The 21,871-nt window shown below is 35.0% G+C and overlaps 1 protein-coding gene across 2 annotated transcripts in view; it reads left to right on the top strand.

Annotated features, from left to right (window-relative positions):
* The window catches only part of MIOS (meiosis regulator for oocyte development), a 40,212-nt gene that overhangs the window by 5,386 nt on the left and 12,955 nt on the right, over positions 1 to 21,871 (top strand). Inside the window, exons 3-7 of one of the 2 annotated variants that reach the window (XM_061197754.1) lie at positions 624 to 1,965; positions 2,297 to 2,395; positions 14,912 to 15,166; positions 17,902 to 18,071; positions 20,741 to 20,806. In XM_061197754.1, coding sequence (XP_061053737.1) covers positions 672 to 1,965; positions 2,297 to 2,395; positions 14,912 to 15,166; positions 17,902 to 18,071; positions 20,741 to 20,806 — 1,884 coding nt within the window. In that variant the 5' untranslated portion in view covers positions 624 to 671. Of the gene's footprint in view, positions 1 to 620; positions 1,966 to 2,296; positions 2,396 to 14,911; positions 15,167 to 17,901; positions 18,072 to 20,740; positions 20,807 to 21,871 lie in introns of both variants that reach the window. The other variant, XM_061197755.1, reaches the window with a different exon arrangement.

Here is a 21,871-nt window from a genome sequence, read left to right as displayed (position 1 = left end):
TGAAATTTGAGGAAGAAACTAGTGGCTTTGTACTTTAAATCTGCATTGTTCATTATGGTGGCCTCATGTGGCTATTTATATTAAAATTAATTAAAATTAAATAAAATTTAAAATTTGCACTGCCACATTTCTAGTGCTCAGTAGCCACATGTGGCTAGTAGCTACCATTATTGGACAGTACAAATACAGAACATTTCTATCATTGCAGAAGGTTCTGTTGGATAGTGCTGCTTTAAACTTGTTGCTTAGGTACGTGATTCATAACCCTTTAAAGTTTTATCCCCTTCAAATGGATGATACTTATTAATTTGCTCACCACACTGAAGTTATTTCAACCCTGAGGTTAAATTGAAGGTACTAGTAATAGTGCAATTAAGATAATTGATCATGGGAAATAAAACCAGAATGGAGTTCTCAGATTCCTACCAGCTCATCTTATTGGAGGAAGTTCTTCTTTTCCCCTTTTATTAATAAATATTGTCTTGAATTCATAGCAGTTAGAAGAAATATAAATATATTGAAAAACAGAGTACCTGTATAGAAAATTTCCTGACTTTCTGAATAGTTGATTCAGCTTAGAATTGTATTTTGTTAACATTTTAAAACTTTTTATTTTTAAGCAGATTTTCAGTGAATGGACCTAACTGCACTCTTTGAGATCATCAGTAAGCATGAGTGGTACCAAACCTGATATATTGTGGGCACCACACCAGGTTGATAGATTTGTTGTATGTGACTCAGAACTTAGCCTTTATCACGTGGAATCTACTGTGAATTCAGAATTCAAAGCTGGATCTCTACGTTTATCTGAAGACTCTGCAGCTACATTACTCTCAATAAATTCGGAAACACCCTATATGAAATGTGTTGCCTGGTATCTCAATTGTGATCCTGAATGTCTCCTAGCAGTTGGACAAGCAAATGGTCGAGTTGTACTTACAAGTCTTGGTCAAGATCATAACTCAAAGTTCAAAGATTTGATAGGAAAAGAGTTTGTTCCAAAACATGCACGACAATGCAATACTCTTGCATGGAATCCATTGGATAGTAACTGGCTTGCTGCTGGTCTAGATAAACATAGAGCTGACTTTTCAGTGCTGATCTGGGACATCTGCAGCAAATACACGCCTGATATAGTTCCCATGGAGAAAGTAAGACTTTCGGCAGGTGAAGCTGAAACAACATTATTAGTAACAAAACCACTTTATGAATTAGGACAGAATGATGCTTGTCTCTCTCTTTGTTGGCTTCCACGAGACCAGAAACTTCTCCTTGCTGGTATGCATCGTAACCTAGCCATTTTTGATCTTCGGAATACAAGCCAAAAGATGTTTGTGAATACAAAAGCTGTTCAGGGCGTGACAGTAGACCCATACTTCCATGATCGTGTTGCTTCCTTTTATGAAGGTCAGGTTGCAATATGGGATCTTAGGAAATTTGAGAAACCAGTTTTGACTTTGACTGAGCAACCAAAGCCCTTAACAAAAGTAGCATGGTGTCCAACTAGGACTGGTCTGCTTGCCACTTTAACAAGGGATAGTAATATTATTAGATTATATGATATGCAGCACACACCCACTCCCATTGGAGATGAAACTGAACCCACAATAATTGAAAGAAGTGTGCAACCCTGTGACAATTACATTGCCTCCTTTGCTTGGCATCCAACAAGTCAAAATCGAATGATAGTTGTAACTCCCAACCGAACGATGTCTGACTTCACTGTTTTTGAAAGGATCTCTCTTGCCTGGAGCCCAATTACATCTTTAATGTGGGCTTGTGGTCGTCATTTGTATGAATGTGCGGAAGAAGAAAATGATATTTCTTTAGAAAAAGATATAGCAACGAAGATGCGCCTTCGGGCTTTATCGAGGTACGGACTTGATACAGAACAGGTGTGGAGAAACCATATTTTAGCAGGAAATGAAGATCCACAGCTCAAGTCACTCTGGTATACTCTGCACTATATCCTTTGCATTGTGAGTTTTGTAAGATGAATTTGGTAGAAATGTTCTTGAAATTTGCCGAAAGGTCAGTCTGTAAATATCGTGCTGAATGTTTTATGTGCAAATGCAAGTTTCTTAAGACTAAAATTCCATAGTAAAATTGTTTAAAACTGTTGAAATACTGCTTTGCAGATTGTGTAGGAGGGAGAAAAATATATCTCTACAATAGAGTAGAACCAACCACCTTCTTGCACTGATGCCTATTATGAATTGGCTCCAAATCAAAATAAATTTAGCTTTGAAATGTTTTATTATGCATCATTACTAGTATTTCCTATGCATTTAAATACTTATGAAGCAGTATACAGAAGATATGGATCAGAAATCTCCAGGCAACAAAGGATCATTGGTTTATTCAGGAATTAAATCAATTGTAAAATCATCTTTGGGTAAGAAAATTCTGTTTTATTTTCTGCAATATGTTTATAATTTTTGTACTCTTATTTTTCCCACAAATTTAGTTATCTCAGGATAGTGTACATAAATATTCTTTTTTTGTTGTGTTGTTTTTGACTAGATATTTTTAGTGAATTGTTGCGTTAAATGCATAATTGTTCTTATATTTAAAATTCTTTTTGGAAGGAGTCTTGATTCTTTGAAGTAATTGACTGTCTAAATTTATTCATTAATTTATTCACTCTTATTGGTTTTGAAGACCCACTTTGAAAGGTATTACATTAGAGGATTTATAGGATCCTGGTTGTTAGTTCAGATTTTATCACAGTATTTGCTTTTATAAAAACTAAATTAAAAAATTTCCAACTGAAGAAGACCCCTTTTTATTTTGCTGCCTAAACCCTCTCACTTAGCTACCCAATGGTAAGTACTGTATAACTATGACATGAGGTATGGCCTTACCTGAGGTGTCTTACCTGAAATAGTCTTTTTTTTTTTAATTGCCATAGATTCAGTTTCCATTTTTCCTTTCTTTTTTTTTTAAATTAATTTTTATTGGAATATAGGTGCTTTACAATATTGTGTTACTTTCTGCTGTACAGCAAAGTGAATCAGTTATACATATACATATATCCACTCTTTTAGATTTCCTTCCCATTTAGGTCACCACAGAGCACTGATTAGAGTTCACTGTGCTATACAGTAGGTTCTCATTAGTTATCTATTTTATATATAGTAGTGTATATATGTCAATCCCAACTCCCAATTCATCCACCACCCACCTCCCCCCCCCACCTCCCCCCCCCCCACCCCCCGCTTCCCCCCTTGGTAACTATAAGCTTGTTTTCTACATCTGTGACTCTATTTCTCCTTTGCAAATAAGTTCATTTTTCTAGATTCCATGTATAAGCGATATTATATGATATTTGTCTTTCTCTTTCTGACTTCACTCTGTATGACAATCTCTGGGTCCATCCATGTCGCTGCAAATGGCATTATTTTGTTCCTTTTTATGGCTGAGTAATATTCCATTGTATTGATATATATATATATATGTACCACATCTTCTTTATCCATTCCTCTGTTGATTGACATTTAGGTTGCTTCCATGTCCTGGGTATTGTAAATAGTGCTGCAATGAACATTGCGGTGCATGCATCCTTTCGAATTATGGTTTTCTCTGGATATATGGCCAGGAGTGGGATTGGTGGATCATATGGTAGCTCTATTTTTAGTTTTTTAAAGAACGTCCATACTGTTCTCCATAGTGGCTGTATCAATTTACATTCCCACCAACAGTGTGGAAGGGTTCCCTTTTCTCCACACCCTCTCCATCATTTATGGTTTGTAGATTTTTGATGATGGTCATTCTGACTGGTGTGAGGTGATACCTCACTGTAGTTTTGATTTGCATTTCTCTAATAATTAGTGATGTTGAGCAGCTTTTCATGTGTTTTTTGGCCATCTGTATGTGAAGTAGTCTTTGATGATTGAATGATGCATGAATTAATGTAGGATTGAAATTAATAAATTATTTAAGAGTAAGATAAAGATGACAGAAGAGCCAAACTTACTGTTTTTTCACTGACTTCTTTAAACAGTTGTTCTTATTGTCTTTATTGGAATTGAATTGTGGGTTATATTATAGTTATCTTCCCAACCTAGCATTTGGTATCTAGTTTTTGATAGCAGTCAATTTTGGGCCCAACTCAAGCTGCTGGAAAAACAGTTTACATTATTTAGTGAAAGAGTGGCAGTAGAAGTAATAAATCTAACTTTTTTTTAATAGGACTTTCATAAATACTCTACAAAAAAATACAAAATAAAATGCTGTTTTTTAATAAGAGTACATTAAACATTTCAATTAAATGGTTATATTATTTTTAAAGGACTTTTAAATTACTTTGGTTCACATTGAAGATTCAGTAGACTACTTATATCATCTATTTCATTTTGGTGTTCTCTCATTAGCTCTTGACCCAAAAAAGTAAGTTTTATTATAAATGATAAAATGAAAGAGTTTAATTAGAGACTTCCATTTTTATTAATAAAAGTAAAAGGACAGTTATGTATTACCCCCATAAATAGTATTTACAGCTATATAGTAGGTCAGACCACATTGCATTCTCAATATTCTGAGGTTTATTGTTTCTGCTGTACTTTTTTTTTTTTAATCCCCCCCACCTGCCACTTTCCCCCCTTGGTGTCTATACGTTTCTTCTCTACATCTGTGTCTCTGTTTCTGCCTTGCAAACCAGTTCATCTGTACCATTTTTCTAGATTCCCCATATATGCATTAATATACGATATTTGTTTTTCTCTTTCTGACTTACTTCACTCGTATCACAGTCTCTAGGTCCATCCATATCTCTACAAATGACCCAATTTCCTTCCTTTTTATGGCTGAGTAATATTCCATTATATGTATGTACCACATCTTCTTTATCCATTCGTCTGCCAGTGGGCATTTAGGTTGCTTCCATGACCTGGCTATTGTAAATAGTGTTGCAATAAATACTGGGGTGCATGTGTCTTTTTGAATTATGGTTTTCTCTGGGTATATGCCCAGTAGTGGGATTGCTGGGTCATATGGTAATTCTATTTTTAGTTTTTTGAGGAACCTCCATACTGTTCTCCATAGTGGCTATATCAATTTACATTCCCACCAACAGTGCAAGAGGGTTCCCTTTTCCTCACACCCTCTCCAGCATTTGTTGTTTGTAGATTTTCTGATGGTGCCCATTCTAACTGGTGTGAGGTGATACCTCATTGTAGTTTTGATTTGCATTTCTCTAATAATTAGTGATGTTCTTTCTTTTCATGTGCCTCTTGGCCATCTGTATGTCATCTTTGGAGAAATGTCTCCTGCCCATTTAGGTCTTCTTCCCATCTTTTGATTGGGTTGTTTGTTTTTTTAATATTGAGCTGCATGAGCTGTTTATATATTTTGGAGTTTAATCCTTTGTCCATTGATTTGTTTGCAAATATTTTCTCCCATTCTGAGGGTTGTCTTTTCGTCTTGTTTATGGTTTCCTTTGCTGTGCAAAAGCTTTTAAGTTTCATTAGGTCCCATTTGTTTATTTTTGTTTTTATTTCCATTACTCTAGGAGGTGGGTCAAAAATCTTGATGTGATTTATGTCAAAGAGTGTTCTTCCTATGTTTTCCTCTAAGAGTTTTATAGTGTCTGGTCTTACATTTAGGTCTTTAATCCATTTTGAGTTTATTTTTGTATATGGTGTTAGGGAGTGTTCTAATCTCATTCTTTTACATATGGCTGTCCAGTTTTCCCAGCACCACTTATTGAAGAGACTGTCTTTTCTCCATTGTATATCCTTGCTTCCTTTGTCATAGATTAGTTGACCATAGGTGCGTGGGTTTATCTCTGGAATTTCTATCCTGTTCCATGGATCTGTATTTCTATTTTTGTGCCAGTACCATATTGTCTTGATTACTGTAACTTTGTAGTAGAGTCTGAACTCATGGAGTCTGATTCCTCAGCTCTGTTTTTTTTTTTCTCAAGGTTGCTTTGGCTATTCAGGGGTCTTTTGTGTCTCCATACAAATTTTAAGATTTCTTGTTCTAGTTCTGTAAAAAATGCCATTGGTAATTTGATAGGGATTGCATTGAATCTGTAGATTGCTTTGGGTAGTGTAGTCATTTTCACAATATTGATTCTTCCCATCCAAGAACATGGTATATCTCTCCATCTGTTTGTGTCATCTTTGATTTCTTTCATCAGTGCCTTATAGTTTTCTGAGTACAGGTCTTTTACCTCCTTAGGTAGGTTTATTCCTAGGTATTTTATTCTTTTTGTTGCAATGGTGAATGGGTTTGTTTCCTTAATTTCTCTTTCTGTGTTTTTGTTGTTAGTGTATAGGAATGCAGGTGATTTCTGTGCATTAATTTTGTATCCTGCAACTTTACCAAATTCATTGATTAGCTCTAGTAGTCTTCTGGTAGCATCTTTAGGATTATCTGTGTATAGTATCATGTCATCTGGAAACAGTGACAGTTTTACTTCTTTTCCAATTTGTATTTCTTTTATTTCTTTCTCTTCTCTGATTGCCGTGGCTAGGACTTCCAAAACTGTGTTGAATAATAGTGGCGAGAGTGGACATCATTGTCTTCTTCCTGATCTTAGAGGAAATGCTTTCAGTTTTTCACCTTTGAGAATGATGTTTGCTGTGGGTTTGTCATATATGGCCTTTATTATGTTGAGGTAAGTTCCCTCTATGCCCACTTTCTGGAGGGTTTTTATCATAAATCGGTGTTGAATTTTGTCAAAAGGTTTTTTTGCATCTATTGAGATGATCATATGGTTTTTATTCTTCAATTTGTTAATATGGTGTATCACACTGATTGATTTGCATATATTGAAGAATCCCTGGGATAAATCCCACTTGATCATGGTGTATGATCCTTTTAATGTGTTGTTGGATTCTGTTTGCTAGTATTTTGTTGAGGATTTTTGCATCTATATTCGTCAGTGATATTGGTCTGTAATTTTCTTTTTTTGTAGTATCTTTGTCTGGTTTTGGTATCAGGATGATGGTGGCCTCATAGAATGAGTTTGGGAGTGTTCCTTCCTCTGCAATTTTTTGGAAGAGTTTGAGAAGGATGGGTATTAGCTCTTCTTTAAATGTTTGATAGAATTTGCCTGTGAAGCCATCTGGTCCTGGACTTTTGTTTGTTGGAAGATTTTTTTAAAAATTTTAATGCACATACTTTTATAATTCTTTATTTATTTATTTTATTTTTGGCTGTGTTGGGTCTTCGTTTCTGTACGAGGGCTTTCTCCAGTTGCGGCAAGCGGGGGCCACTCTTCATCGCGGTGCGCGGGCCTCTCACTGTTGCGCCCTCTCCTGTTGCGGAGCACAGGCTCCAGATGCGCAGGCTCAGTAGTTGTGGCTCCCGGGCCCAGTTGCTCCGCGGCATGTGAGATCTTCCCAGACCAGGGCTCAAACCCGTGTCCCCTTCATTGGCAGGCAGACTCTCAACCACTGCGCCACCAGGGAAGCGCTGTTGGAAGATTTTTAATCACAGTTTCAATTTCAGTGCTTGTGATTGGTCTGTTCATATTTTCTATTTCTTCCTGGTTCAGTCTTGGAAGGTTATATCTTTCTAAGAATTTGTCCATTTCTTCCATGTTGTCCATTTTATTGGCATAGAGTTGCTTGTAGTAGTCTCTTAGGATGCTTTGTATTTCTGTGGTGTCCGTTGTAACTTCTCCTTTTTCATTTCTAATTTTATTGATTTGAGTCCTCTCCCTCTTTTTCTTGATGAGTCTGGCTAAAGGTTTATAAATTTTGTTTATCTTCTCAAAGAACCAGCTTTTAGTTTTATTGATCTTTGCTATTGTTTTCTTTGTTTCTGTCTCATTTATTTCTGCTCTGATCATTATGATTTCTTTCCTTCTACTAACTTTGGGTTTTATTTGTTCTTTCTCTAGTTCCTTTAGGTGTAAGGTTGGATTGTTTATTTGAGATTTTTCTTGTTTCTTGAGGTAGGATTGTATTGCTATAAACTTCCCTCTTAGAACTGCTTTTGCTGCATCTCATAGGTTTTGGTTCATCGTGTTTTCGTTGTCATTTGTCTCTAGGTATTTTCTGATTTCCTCTATGGTTTCTTCAGTGATCTGTTGGTTATTTAGTAACGTATTGTTTAATCTCTGTGTGTTTGTGTTTTTTACGTTTTTTCCCCTGTAATTTATTTCTAATCTCATAGCGTTGTAGTAAGAAAAGATGCTTGATATGATTTCAATTTTCTTAAATTTACTGAGGCTTGCTTTGTTACCCAAGATGTGATCTATCCTGGAGAATGTTCCGTGTGCACTTGAGAAGAAAGTGTAATCTGCTGTTTTCAGATGGAATGTCCTATAAATATCAATTAAATCTATCTGGTCTATTGTGTCATTTAAAGCTTGTGTTTCCTTATTAATTTTCTGTCTGGATGATCTGTCCATTGGTGTAAGTGAGGTGTTAAAGTCCACCACTATTATTGTGTTACTGTCGATTTCCTCTTTTATAGCTGTTAACAATTGCCTTTTGTATTGAGGTGCTCCTATGTTGGGTGCATATATATTTATAATTGTTATATCTTCTTGGATTGATCCATTGATCATTATGTAGTGTCCCTCCTTGCCTCTTGTAACATTCTGTATTTTAAAATCTATTTTATGTGATATGAGTATTGCTACTCCAGCTTTCTTTTGATTTCCATTTGCATGGAATATCTTTTTCCATCCCCTCACTTTCAGTCTGTATGTGTCCCTAGGTCTGAAATGGGTCTCTTGTCGGTAGCATATAGACAGGTCTTGTATTTGTATCCATTCAGCAAGCCTGTGTCTTTTGGTTGGAGCATTTAATCCTTTCACATTTAAGGTAATTTTCGATATGTGTGTTCCTATTACCATTTTCTTAATTGTTTTGGGTTTGTTTTTGTAGGTCCTTTTCTTCTCTTGTGTTTCCCATTTAGAGAAGTTCCTTTAGCATCTGCTGTAGAGCTGGTTTGGTGGTGCTGAATTCTCTTAGCTTTTGCTTATCTGTAAAGCTTTGATTTCTCCATCAAATCTGAATGAGATCCTTGCTGGGTAGAGTAATCTTGGTTGTAGGTTCTTCTTTTTCATCACTTTAAATATCTTGTGCCACTCCCTTCTGGCTCGTAGAGTTTCTGCTGAGAAATCAGCTGTTAACTTTATAGGAGTTCCCTTGTATGTCATTTGTCAGTTTTCCCTTGTTGTTTTTAATAATTTTTCTTTGTCTTTAATTTTTATCGTTTGATTACTATGTGTCTTGGAGTGTTTCTCCTTGGGTTTATCCTGCCTGGGACTCTCTGCACTTCCTCGACTTGGGTGCCTATTTCCTTTTCCATGTTTGGGAAGTTTTCGACTACTATCTCTTCAAATATTTTCTTGGGTCCTTTCTCTCTCTTGTCTCCTTCTGGGACCCCTATAATGCAAATGTTGGTGCATTTAATGTTGTCCCAGAGGTCTCTTAGGCTGTCTTCATTTGTTTTCTTTCTTTTTTCTTTGTTCTGTTCCACGGCAGTAATTTCCACCATTCTGTCTTCCAGTTCAGTTGTCTGTTCTTTTGCTTCAGTTATTCTGCTATTGATTCCTTCTAGTGTATTTTTCATTTCATTTATTGTATTGTTCATCTTTGTTTGTTCTTTAAACATTTCTTGCATCTTCTCGATGTTTGCCTCCATTCTTTTTCCAAGGTCCTGGATTATCTTCACTATCATTATTCTGAATTCTTTTTCTGGAAGCTTGCCTATCTCCACTTCATTTAGTTGTTTTTCTGGGGTTTTATCTTGTTCCTTTATCTGGTACATAGTCCTCTGCCTTTTCATTTTGTCTGTCTTTCTGTGAATACGGTTTTCATTCCACAGGCTGAAGGATTGTAGTTCTTCTTGCTTCTTCTGTCTGCCCTCTGGTGGATGAGGCTATCTAAGAGGCTTGTGCAGGCTTCCTGATGGGAGGGACTGGTCTAGCTGTACTTTGATATATTTCAGGGAAAAGCCAATACACTGCCTCTGAGGGTAAGCAAGGGGGGAAAATGGAATATCTTTATATGTTTCTGGTGCAGTAGAGACAAACTGAGTATCCTGTCTTGAGTCAAGAGTAGTCTTTACCCAAACTAAGAAAGACTACTGTTGGAAAGATTATCTCATTGATAGACTTTTTGCTTTTTGTTTGGTTTGGTTTAGATATTTTGTGTCTGCAACCCAAAAAGTAAAAAGTAGAGAAATGACTGTCAAAGATGGCAGTCCTAAGTTCCAGTCTTTTCTCTGTCCATACTTCTTTTCTAATTGTATCTCTAATAATTCAGCACATAGTAAGTCAACACATTGAGCCATCTTGCCCACCATTACCTAATACACAAGTTTACTAGAGCTAAATTTTAACTTTGGTGACAGATAATATATAGTGAGTGCTTACTATGAATTAGACATCATACTCGTTGCTTTCTCCATGTTACTTTAATTCTTACAACTGTAATATGAGGTAAATTTATTCATCCATTCGGCAGGTATTTATTACTTGCTCGCTATATGCCAAGAATTCTCCTAGGAACTGGAGACATAACTGTAAACAAGATAGCTAAGTCTCTTCACTCATGGAGACTATACAAGATAGATATCATTCCTGCTCTTGGGGAGTTTACATTCTACAGTTGACCCTTGAACAAGGAGAGGGGGTAGTTAGGGTTGCTGATCCCTTTTACGCCACTCAAAAATCTGCGTACTTCTATTTCTGCCTGAAAAACAAAGAAATTGATAAATGACTCATTAAAGGACAGGAAGCTGAGACAGTTTGGTAGAATCAGGACTCAAACCCTCGTTCTTTTGTTTCCACATATTGTGATCTTTAATCGAACACTAACTTTTCCCCACATTTAGAGATCTCTAAAATGAAAACACAGGTACTATCTTTATTGAAAACTGTGTATAAGTGGACCCATGCAGTTCAAACCCATGTTGTTCAAGGGTCAAGTATACTTCAGAATATGGACAAGTAAATAGTTATAATATGAGGAAGAACAGACAATTATGTATAGAAGAATTCCTAATCTGGTTTTAGGAATTAGTGATGGTTTCCTGCAAGAGGTAAAGGCAAAGACAGGGTTCAGACAGGGAGCAGCATATGCAGTGATCCCAGAGGAGAGGGAGCATAGCACATTCAGTGTTGCAGGAACAGAGCGTGAGAGAGGACGCTAAGAGAGAATTGAGACAGTGGGGTAACCAGGACTTAGAAATCATGGTAAGGGTTTAGGGAAATTTGTGTTTTAGAGCTGTCACTCTGTGTGTGGAATGGATTGGAGAGGATCAAGATTGATAGCAGGGACCTCAGAAGCCACAGTTATCAGGCAAGATATGATGGTGTTCTTACGAAGGTAAGTGGCAGAAGAGCTAGAGGAATGTGGATAGAGAGTGGGACAGAATTTAATTAATCGGATACAGGGGATGGAGGGGAAGGAAAAATGAAAGCATGCTAAGACAACTGGGATAATACTAATAGCAGTTAATTAGATAGGCATAACATAGGAAGAATGCATTTGAAAATAAGAAAAGAGTTTATTTTGGGATAAATTTGATATAGCTAGATAGAGATGTCCAATGGGCAAGAAATGTAGGTTGAAGAAAGAGGTCATCCATTTTAATTAATTCTTTCAAGAAATTTGTATGAAGGAGGATAAAAAGATATACAGTGATAGCAGCAGGTGAATCTGGAGTCATGGGAGGGCTTTTGTGTTGTTTTTGTTTTTAACATGGAATTGATTAAAGTGTGGTCAAATGCTGATGAGAGGAAACCCTTAGAAAGAGGTTGGAAGATGCAGAGTAAAGAGGCTGAAAAGCAGAATTCCTAGGAATGGGATCCAAAGCACAGGTGAAAGATTGGCTTTAGACACAGGAGGATATACACCTACTCCACAGTAGGGAAAGGGGAAAGGTATGCAGGTTGTTTAATGTTCAGTGATCAGAGGCTGACAGGTTTTCCACTTGATGGCTCCTACTTTCTCAACATAGTAGGTTTGCTTGTTGAGAAGAGCAGGGAGGCTGTGGAGAGGCGATACAGAGAAGTGGAGAGAGAGTTGTCTTGAGAAATGGGAGGACTGTGGGGCAATGTTGCTTTAGCAGAAGAAAGAATAAAGGACAATGGGCCAAGAGAGTTAATACTGGCAAGAGAATGATTCATTTGTTGGTCCTTGGGATCTAACTTGGATAGGGAGGAAAATGACAGAAGACTAATAGGTAAAGATATGAGTGGTCAAGAGATTGTGAGGTTGAGATTGTGAGCTGGAAGGCTATGAGGTTGTGGTTAGAAAGTGGCTCTTTTGGAGAAGGACTAATTTGGAGTGTGTCCGTGATAGGAGTGGGTAGAATCTTGGAGGTGTAAGCCAGTGGAGATAAGGAAGCAAAGGAACAGAGAGGCTAGTTTCTGGGAAGGGCCAAGTGTTGAAATCAATCAGGAAGAAGAGAATGCATGCTCTGAGGGAATGCCTTGTATGTCTTGTGGAGCAGGGTCACAGGGTTGTCAGTAGGTATAATTCCTTCCTTTTAAGATGGCAGAAAATTATATAATGTTGGTCAGCTTTCCATCCAACATGATGAAAAAAATTTTCATACTTAAATGGTAAACTGATCCAGAAAGCATGTCTGTTAAGAAGAATTACTTTAACGGGCAGAATTGCTGGGATTTAGGTTTTTAAGAACAAAAATGTTCTTATAAACACTGGATAAAATTGCTGCTTTGTTATTATGTAGATGTAAAAATGCAACAAACATATCTACAAATAGCATAGTGTTTGCTTGATGTAGTATTTGAAGCAAAAAAATTTTTTTGATTTTTTTAATGTTTAAGTGAACTTGTTTCACTTGTTTCCCTCACAACCATCATAAAACATTGATTTTATTATTTATATATAGGGTAGTCTCAAATTTTGGGGATACAATCTTGTCACTTTAGCATTGCATAATGTGTATAAATAGATTTAAATTAATCATATATTTTAAAATTCATGCATACTAAAAATCATAATATGACTATGTACTTAAAAACCCACAATAATATCACATTGCTTATTTGATAACCCGAATTTCCTGTAGCATAGTTATTAAGCAGTGGGAAGGTCTCTGAGCAGCCAGAATAATGTGGCACAATATCCATGCACTTACAGGATACTTTTCCACCTCCTAGCAGTGAACTCTTTGGATTCATACACATTGATCTCTATTCCATGACACAATTTCTAGAAAATAAAAACTCTAAGAAACTAGAAATTATTAAGCTGTGAGGAATTGTTTAACAAATAAATTGCTTTTTGTTCACCTGCTTAAAATTGTTATTTTTACCATTAATTAAATAATATCATCAGCACTGAATCCAAAATTTATACGGGAGATAAGAAAGTAAATACCTTATAGTACATCTGCAGCTTGTTCTACATGAAATTTAATGACTATATACTATTTAAACAGTTTAAGTTTGTTATTCAGAATAAAAAGTCTTCTTTAATTTTTAACATAAGTGTTTTATTAACTTTATCATTTAATTCTAAGTTTTATCAGAGTTCTTGAAATCTCACTTTCATAAGCTATAAGTGATTTTGTCTTCACTGACTTCCCTCATGGTTGCATATAGAGCAGCACGGTTCCTCTTTTTGATGTGCAGGTATTCTCTTTATTTTTTCTTTTTTTTTTTTTTGGCTGCCTTGGGTCTTCGTTGCTGTGCGTGGGCTTTCTCTAGTTGCAGTGAGTGGGGGCTACTCTTCGTTGCAGTGTTCGGGTTTCTCATTGTGGTGGCTTCTCTTGTTGCGGAGCACGGGCTCTAGGTATGCGGGCTTCAGTAACTGTGGCTCGTGGGCTCTAGAGCGCAGACTCAGTAGTTGTGGCACATGGGCTTAGTTGCTCTGCGGCATGTGGGATCTTTCCGGACCATGGAGTGAACCTGTGTCCCCTGCATTGGCAGGTGGATTCTAAACCACTGCGGCACCAGGGAAGTCCCTACAAATGCATAATTACTGTATTATATGTAACTATACAAATGTAGGATGGTGTAAATTACTACTAATAAAAGACATTTGTAATGTTGGACATTCTTGCTTCCTAATTCCTAATTCAGTTTATTCTGAAAATCCTTTTTGTTAAAATAAGAACAGATAATCTTTCTAGAACTTTTAAGAATTTGAGTTGCAATTAATAGAGTCCGTAAGTTTCATCTTTCTTTTACCTTAATTTGGCACCAAGTATCATCTTACGTGAAATTATCCCCCCCTTAGGATCAGCTGCCTTGATTGCAATCTAAGTAATGTTACAAGAATTATTTAAATTCCTTTGAAAAGAAAACGAGGCCATAAAGTCTCCTGGTTTAGTAAGGGGGGAGAACCTTCAAATAATTCCTATTGTATTTTAGCTTAGTACTTAACCTTTCAAAGTACTTTGATGTTTTTGATCTCATTTTTTTTCATATAGATGTATATATTCATACATAGAGTGGCAGAAGGGGGAGGGAGAGAGTGTGAGTATCGGACCTCAAACACTGGGGATACATTTCAAATAAAAAAAGAAAAGATGCCAGCCCTTTTGGAGCTTATGTTCTGGTAGGAGAAGAGATAAGACTGAAAAATAAATTAAATAAAATATGGGAGCTTATGTTAGTGCTAAAGGACATAGAGGAGCCAATGGTTAGTTAGATAATACAGGTGGCACCCTATTTTAGATTAGGTGGTCAGGGAGGCTGCTCTGAAGCAGTGACTCAGCATAGCCCATCAAGCATTGACTGTTAGTCCCACAGCTCTTTCTGGTAACTCGGGGAAATTTGTACTTAGCAACATGTAAAATGTGTTTTGTTTGTGGCACGTTTTATACTTATGCTATCATGAAATTGTGGCTGAGAAGTTGAATATTTAAAATCTAATGTTGAAATAGTCCTATGTAAAACTGACTTATTTTCCAAATACATTTCAAAAACTAATAAACAATAATATAAAGGTGTTTCTCTTTTTAGGAATGGTGGAAAGCAGCAGACATAATTGGAGTGGGTTGGATAAGCAAACTGATATTCAGAATTTAAATGAAGAGAGAATCTTAGCTTTACAGCTTTGTGGGTGGATAAAGAAAGGAACGGATGTCGACGTGGGGCCATTTTTGAACTCCCTTGTACAAGAAGGGGAATGGGAGAGAGCTGCCGCTGTGGCATTGTTCAACTTGGATATTCGACGAGCAATCCAGATCCTGAATGAAGGGGCATCTTCAGAAAGAGGTATTGCGTTATATAATAAGATATTTGCCGTTCATAGAATCCTTGAAAGAAAAGATGCTGGTAATTGTTAAAACTCTAATCAATATTTTTGGTAAATTTTTTTGAAAGAGAAATTAGCACAGAACTGTGTCTATTAAAGTAAATGTTTAGTCCATCCCTTTTGTTTATTGAAAAAGAAAATGTCTTAATTGTCTTTTTAATATTATAAGGAATACTCAAGTGTGTTCATTTCGATGTTTTTTCCTTGAAGATAGTTCACATACATTCAAAAAATGTATTTTCTTTGAGATTAGGACTACTTTAGTTTGTAAGCATTTTTATGGCAAACATTTGAGTGTATTTTAGTTTATGCTCTGTTTTTTGTATGGTTTTTGGTTGACTTTTAGGAAACTGAATGACACTTTTAGTTAGACTAACATAGATTCTTATAAAAATCATACTTCGATCTGCAAAAGTGTTTCTACTTGAGTCTGCTGATTTGAACATAGTTTCCATTTAATATTTTTTTGAAAAAGAAGAAACAAAGATATGTGATAAAGTTTTCACCCTGACATTTTGCAAGAGAAAACTCAGAGAAATAAATCTTAATCCAGGAATTCAGTTTTTTTCTTATTGGGAATATTTCACTTCAAGATGTATATATACCTCTCAGTTTATAATACACCTGGCCGAATTATTTATGAGTATTCAGAGTACTTAATTTTTATTTGCTGGTCCATTTTGAAGCTATTACAGTTCTGTGGTACCATAGGAAAAACACCTGAAATTAACTGTAATCTATTTACTTGCAGTCTAAAAGTTGAAAAAGCTAATGTTTTGCCCAGATTGCCCTCTTTTCCTTCAGTTTTGCTGTAACATAAGTCTTCCCCATTTGAGAGTGCAGTAGAAGATATGTGGTGATGGAAAAAAGAATTGATATTTAAAGCCATTTCTAATTCTAATTTTACTGTGATCTGAGAGCATGATAATCCTTGTTTGTGTACTTGGAAAATTTGGTGTTAGATTTAAACACCCATACTAACAGTAGGGGAAAAGTATCTTTTCAGTGATTTGAATAACCTGGTTGAGGACTGGAGAAAAGATTTCTGTGAATCAAATATTCCTTTCCATTTGGAGATAAATTGTTCTAAGCAGGATTCAAAGAAGATATTCCTTTATTGTTGTTGTTTCTTAATGTTAAGGTCAGAAAGAGAAAAACAAATACCGTATGCTAACACATATATTTGGAATCTAAAAAAAAAAAAAGGTTCTGAAGAACCTAGGGGCAGGACAGGAATAAAGACACAGGCGTAGAGAATGGAGTTAAGGACATGGGGAGGGGGAAGGGTAAGCTGGGACGAAGTGAGAGAGTGGCATGGACATATATATACTACCAAATGTAAAATAGATAGCTAGTAGGAAGCAGCCCCATAGCACAGGGAGATCAGCTTGGTGCTTTCTGACCACCTACAGGGGTGGGATAGGGAGGGTGGGAGGGAGACTGCAAGAGTGAGGAGATATGGGGATATATGTATATGTATAGCTGATTCACTTTGTTATAAAGCAGAAACTAACACACCATTGTAAAGCAATTATACTCCAATGAAGATGTTAAAAAAAAGAAAGGAAGGAAGGAAGGGAGGGAGGGAGGGAAGGAGGGAGAGAGAGAGAGAGAGAGAGAGGGAGAGAGAGAGAGAAAGGAAGGAAGGAAAGAGAGGGAGGGAGAGAGAGAGAGAAAGAAAGAGAAAGAAAGAAGGAAAGAAAGAGAAAGAAAGAGGACTTTAACAGAGTAAGCACAGGAAGCAGGCACAAAATAACTTGGGGAAAATGTTTATAGAAATGAGGAACAGACTATTAAGAACATAAAATGGGAAATGCTGTTTTATTTGGAAAAAAAGAGTAAATGATTAGGATCAAGAAACCTAATAAAGTTGCTATAATAAATGTAGAAAACACTTAAGAGTAAAAGCTAAAGATGAATTTAATTTTTTCTTTTGAAGCGAAACTTACTGTTAGACGGCGAGGCAGCCGTAGGGCTGACTGCCAGGCTAGCAGCTCATCAGCAGCCGTATACACTGCTAAGAACAAATGTTTAAAAGACTACTGGTAACAAATGCTTTGTTGCAAATATGTCTAAATACAGTTCTGTGATCATTCTGATCGTTAATTTTGTCCTAGAACAATTGAAAGTATAATACTATAATAATAATTTGGTCCTAGAAAAATTAAAAGTATAATACTATAATAAGAATGCTGAAATATTGGCTTTCAGTACTTTGCTGATAAAACATATACATAAGCATGAGCATTATATATGTAGAAATAGGAAAACAAATGATTTTGAAAATTGTAGTCCTGAGATACAATAATATTTACTATCAACACTTTGAAACATCTGCACATAAATTAACTTGTTGATGAAGTTGGCAATGATTCTGATAGTATTGCTTCACTACTCTTCATTTAGGTCCTAAGCTAACATACTGTGTAGGAATCTGCCTGGGATGAAAACTTGAGAATTAAAAGATGTGCTTGTCCTGCACAGGGTTTGCAATATGGGTAGAAGTTTTATAAGAATGGAAATTTTTGCTTGTGGTTCTTGCCAGATATTCTAGTCTGTGTTAAAACCCTTATTCTAATGGGCTTATTTTTCTGGGGGGTAAATTCACCCTCTGATCTTTATTTGTTATAGTTGAAGAACTAGGAGACATTAAGCTTTTGATTACTTTGATTAGCTGTCTCTTTTTAATATGCAGGTGATCTGAATCTTAATGTGGTAGCAATGGCTTTATCGGGTTATACGGATGAGAAGAACTCGCTTTGGAGAGAAATGTGCAGCACTTTACGATTACAGTTAAACAACCCGTATCTGTGTGTCATGTTTGCATTTCTGACAAGTGAAACAGGATCTTATGATGGAGTATTGGTAAGCTAATTTCCGTTTCATGAGACTCTCCTTTTAAGATAGGAGTTTTTAATCTAATTTTGTTAAAATTTTCAAATGTCAGTTGCATAAAATAATGTCATATTTCGATGCATTTTATATTATTTAAAATAAGGTATCTTAAAAATTTGGAGTTAGCCGATAGCAAACTGAACTTGATTTTTTTTAATGGTTTTAATAATATAACTTACAGACATTGGAGGAATAAGATTTTATCCTTTAGCTTAGGAACTGAGCTCTAGAACTCTACAACTGTAGAAACATGCATATTATATTGAAATATAATCTTTTAAATGTGTGTATGGTGTTTTTGCTTTTGGCTTTTTTCTTAGTTAAGTAAATCAATACATGATCAGTTATGGTCAGGATAACCATGTATCTTGTCTGAGTTAGTATTTGTCATTCACAGACACGTACCAGTTTGGAAGATAAATTATATGATCACACTACTTATAGTGGACTATTTTATTTTTTCACTGTTTGGTCTTTTCATTGCTGTTTTTTTTTTTTTCTCTCTCCTGCTTTAATCACTTATGAACACATCACCAAATAGGTTCTTTGTCACAAAGTGCAGAAAGAAAGAAGTGAGAGTTGCTTATCAGTTTTAGTTATTGGGTTTTAAGCTTCACCTTAGTACCACAACTTTCTTGGCATTTGTTGGGCTTCTTTCTAGCACTGAGAAGAACCTTCTAAGGCAAAATGTATTTCTATTTTTTTTGCAATTGTAGCATTTATTGGGTTGGCTAAAAAGTTCGTTCATTTTTTTCTGTAAGATGGCTCTAGTAGCGCTTTTAACTTCATTCAAAACAATTTTGTTAGATTGTATTGTGACTGTAAAAGGCACCTGGAACAGTTCTTTGCTCAAAAAGATAAAAAGTTTTGGGAAGATGGAATTATGAAGTTGCCTGAAAAATGGCAGAAGGTAGTAGGACAAAATGGTGAATACATTGTTCAATAAAGTTCTTGGTGAAAATGAAAAATGTGTCCTTTATTTTTACTTAACAACTGAGGGAACTTTTTGGCCAACTCAATATTATAAAATACACATTGATAATTGATTTAAATGTCAGTTCCGAAGAATTTATAAAAACATGTATTTTATTGAGATGAATGAATATGTTAATAAATGTTGTTAGTGTCCATTTTGACAATTCTTTATGTGTTTTGTTCATTACTTTTAACAAATTACTATTGAACCTTTCTAACCACTTCAAATTAATATCCGAGAGCATGTTGGGGTTTTTTTGTTTCGTTTTTACAATTATTACTCTTTGTTGTTAAACAGAAGACTTTAAATGTTGCATCTTGAAGAAATAAAATGATACTTTTAGGAAGTGGTAGAGGACAATGAAGACTAGAAAAAGAAATGGATTGTTCAGATTTTAAATTGATAGAGAAGTATATTGTCTAAATGTTAAACTTCTGTATTTTCAATTAAGTGACCTATTAAAAATACCTTCTTACACCTATATAAGTAAGGGATATCATATCTTGAGTAGGAAGTTTATATTGATATTTCCAAGCTGTTTCAGGAGTGTCCCTGATTATACTTTATATGTAAATAATGATAATTATCATTGTTCTTTTTAAAAAATTGTTAAGTTATAGTAATCTAGTGAAAAGTTTTGAATTGGGAAATCAGAAGGTAAAGGTCCGAGTCCTTGCTCTGCCACAGTTACTTTAGCTGGTCAGTTAACTTTTTTGGGTTTTAGTTTTTTCAGCTGTAAAATGAGACAGAGAATATTTATAACTCTTTCCAGATCAAAATTGTAACACATGCAACATAGTCTAAGAGTTAAATCTAATTTGTACCAAATATGTCCCCTTTTTAGGGCAGAACCATATTTTATAATTGAGAAAACACACTAAGGTATCAACTGAAGTGATCTTACGTTTAAAGGAGGAAAACTATATTTCATGGAAGACTTCAGTGGAAATAGGATCCTTTATCCACCCTTAAACTATTTTTTACTTATCACAAAATTAATTGTATCTTTCTACATTTATAGTAAACACTTTTCAAAATAGTGTTTTACATTATTGACAAGTGTACAAAAATTTAAGAATTTATCATAATGCCTCTTATTTTGCCACAAACCACCTATATAAGAGTATTTTACAATAGCCACAAAAGTGTGTCTATTTACTTATAAGGTATGTTTTAAAATTTTGTGTTTAGAAACATGTATTGATATTCTTTCTAAATCCTGAGCTGGTATATTTACTGGTAATTCACAGATTTCCTAGACTTGTTGATTAACTCAGAAGCCAAGGAAAGATTTCCTCAGTTTCACTAAAATTAATTTCTATGATGAAAGGACTACATGGCATCTTAAATTTGATAAACTGTTCACCATTGCTTCTGTTTTATGTTAAAGTTATATGAGACAGAACTGGAATTTTTTTAAACTAAATTGGTCAGTTTAAGAGGTAAATCTACTTTCTACAGGCAATAACCTTAGCACTGAGTTTCCTGAGAGTTACATTAAGAAAAACATCTTAGGCGATCAATGGCTCTGCCAGTATATACACAGTAACTTATTATTACATTTGAAAATCAAAATATGTATTAGGTATAAAATACCTAGTCTGCAAAAATTTATAACTCATAGCACCCGAAAGTAACTCCTTGCTTTTTCTCTTCTTTTCAGTATGAAAACAAAGTTGCCGTACGTGACAGAGTGGCATTTGCTTGTAAATTTCTTAGTGATAGTCAGGTAAGAACTGATTTAATTCCATATTTAAAGTGATTAATATTTACTGTCACTGGATTAAGAAACTAATCTTTATGTATAAATATGTATCTGTGAGGTTTATATATAAATTCTTCTAAAAAGTGAGGTAATAATTTCTTATTAGATTGAGATATTATAAACATGTATCATACCTAAATTTACTTATTTAAGAATGCTGATTTAACAAGGACCTACTGTATAGCACAGGGAACTATACTCAATATCTTATAATAATCTATAAGGGAAAATAATCTGAAAAAGAATAGATATATATGTGTATAACTGAACCACTTTGCTGTACACCTGAAACTAAAAACATTGTAAACCAACTATACTTAAATTTAAAAAAAAAATGCTGACTTAATATTTTAGTTTATTTCTGCTGTGGTGAGTGAGATTAATCAGTAGATAAAGATGTTAAACTCACCTCTTAGCGATGCTATCAAAGGATTCCTTCATTTTTTAATACAATAAACAGCTAGTACATGAATATGCTATGTAGATAGTGAGAGAGAAATGCACATAAACAACTAGTAATGCGTTGTGTTGAGTACTACAATAATGAGAAAGTGCTGGGGAACATAAAGCCATCTTGGCTAGAGTTTGGGGTAGGATAAAGTCAGGCAAGACCTTATAAGAAATGGTTTGTTTTTGTGTTTGTTTGTTTAGGATAAGATTGTAAAGGACCCATGAGCTTTACAGATCAAAATCCCAAAAGAGATTTACAAGTTCTTTTTTTTTAAATTTTATTGAAGTATTGTTGTTTTACAGTGTTGCGTTAATTTCTGCTATACAGCAAAGTGACTCAGTTATACCTATATGTATTCTTTTTCATATTGTTTTCCATTGTGGTTTATCACAGGAGAATACAGTAGGACCTTATTGTTTATCCATTCTATATATAATACAAGAAAAGGTTATTGTTGGTAATCTTGAAGTTCCCTTCCAACTCAGATTCTGTGATTCTATTACTTCGTACTGTATATTAGACATCAAGAACTTTGCAAAATAATGACAGTTCTCTTTAAATTTAAAATAGTAAACCCT

Source organism: Eubalaena glacialis, chromosome 8 (assembly GCF_028564815.1).
Source record: "Eubalaena glacialis isolate mEubGla1 chromosome 8, mEubGla1.1.hap2.+ XY, whole genome shotgun sequence".
NCBI classification, from domain to species: Eukaryota; Metazoa; Chordata; class Mammalia; order Artiodactyla; family Balaenidae; genus Eubalaena; species Eubalaena glacialis.
The sequence above is the reverse complement of the archived record's forward strand: the minus strand, read 5'-3'. Positions and strand labels throughout refer to the sequence as shown.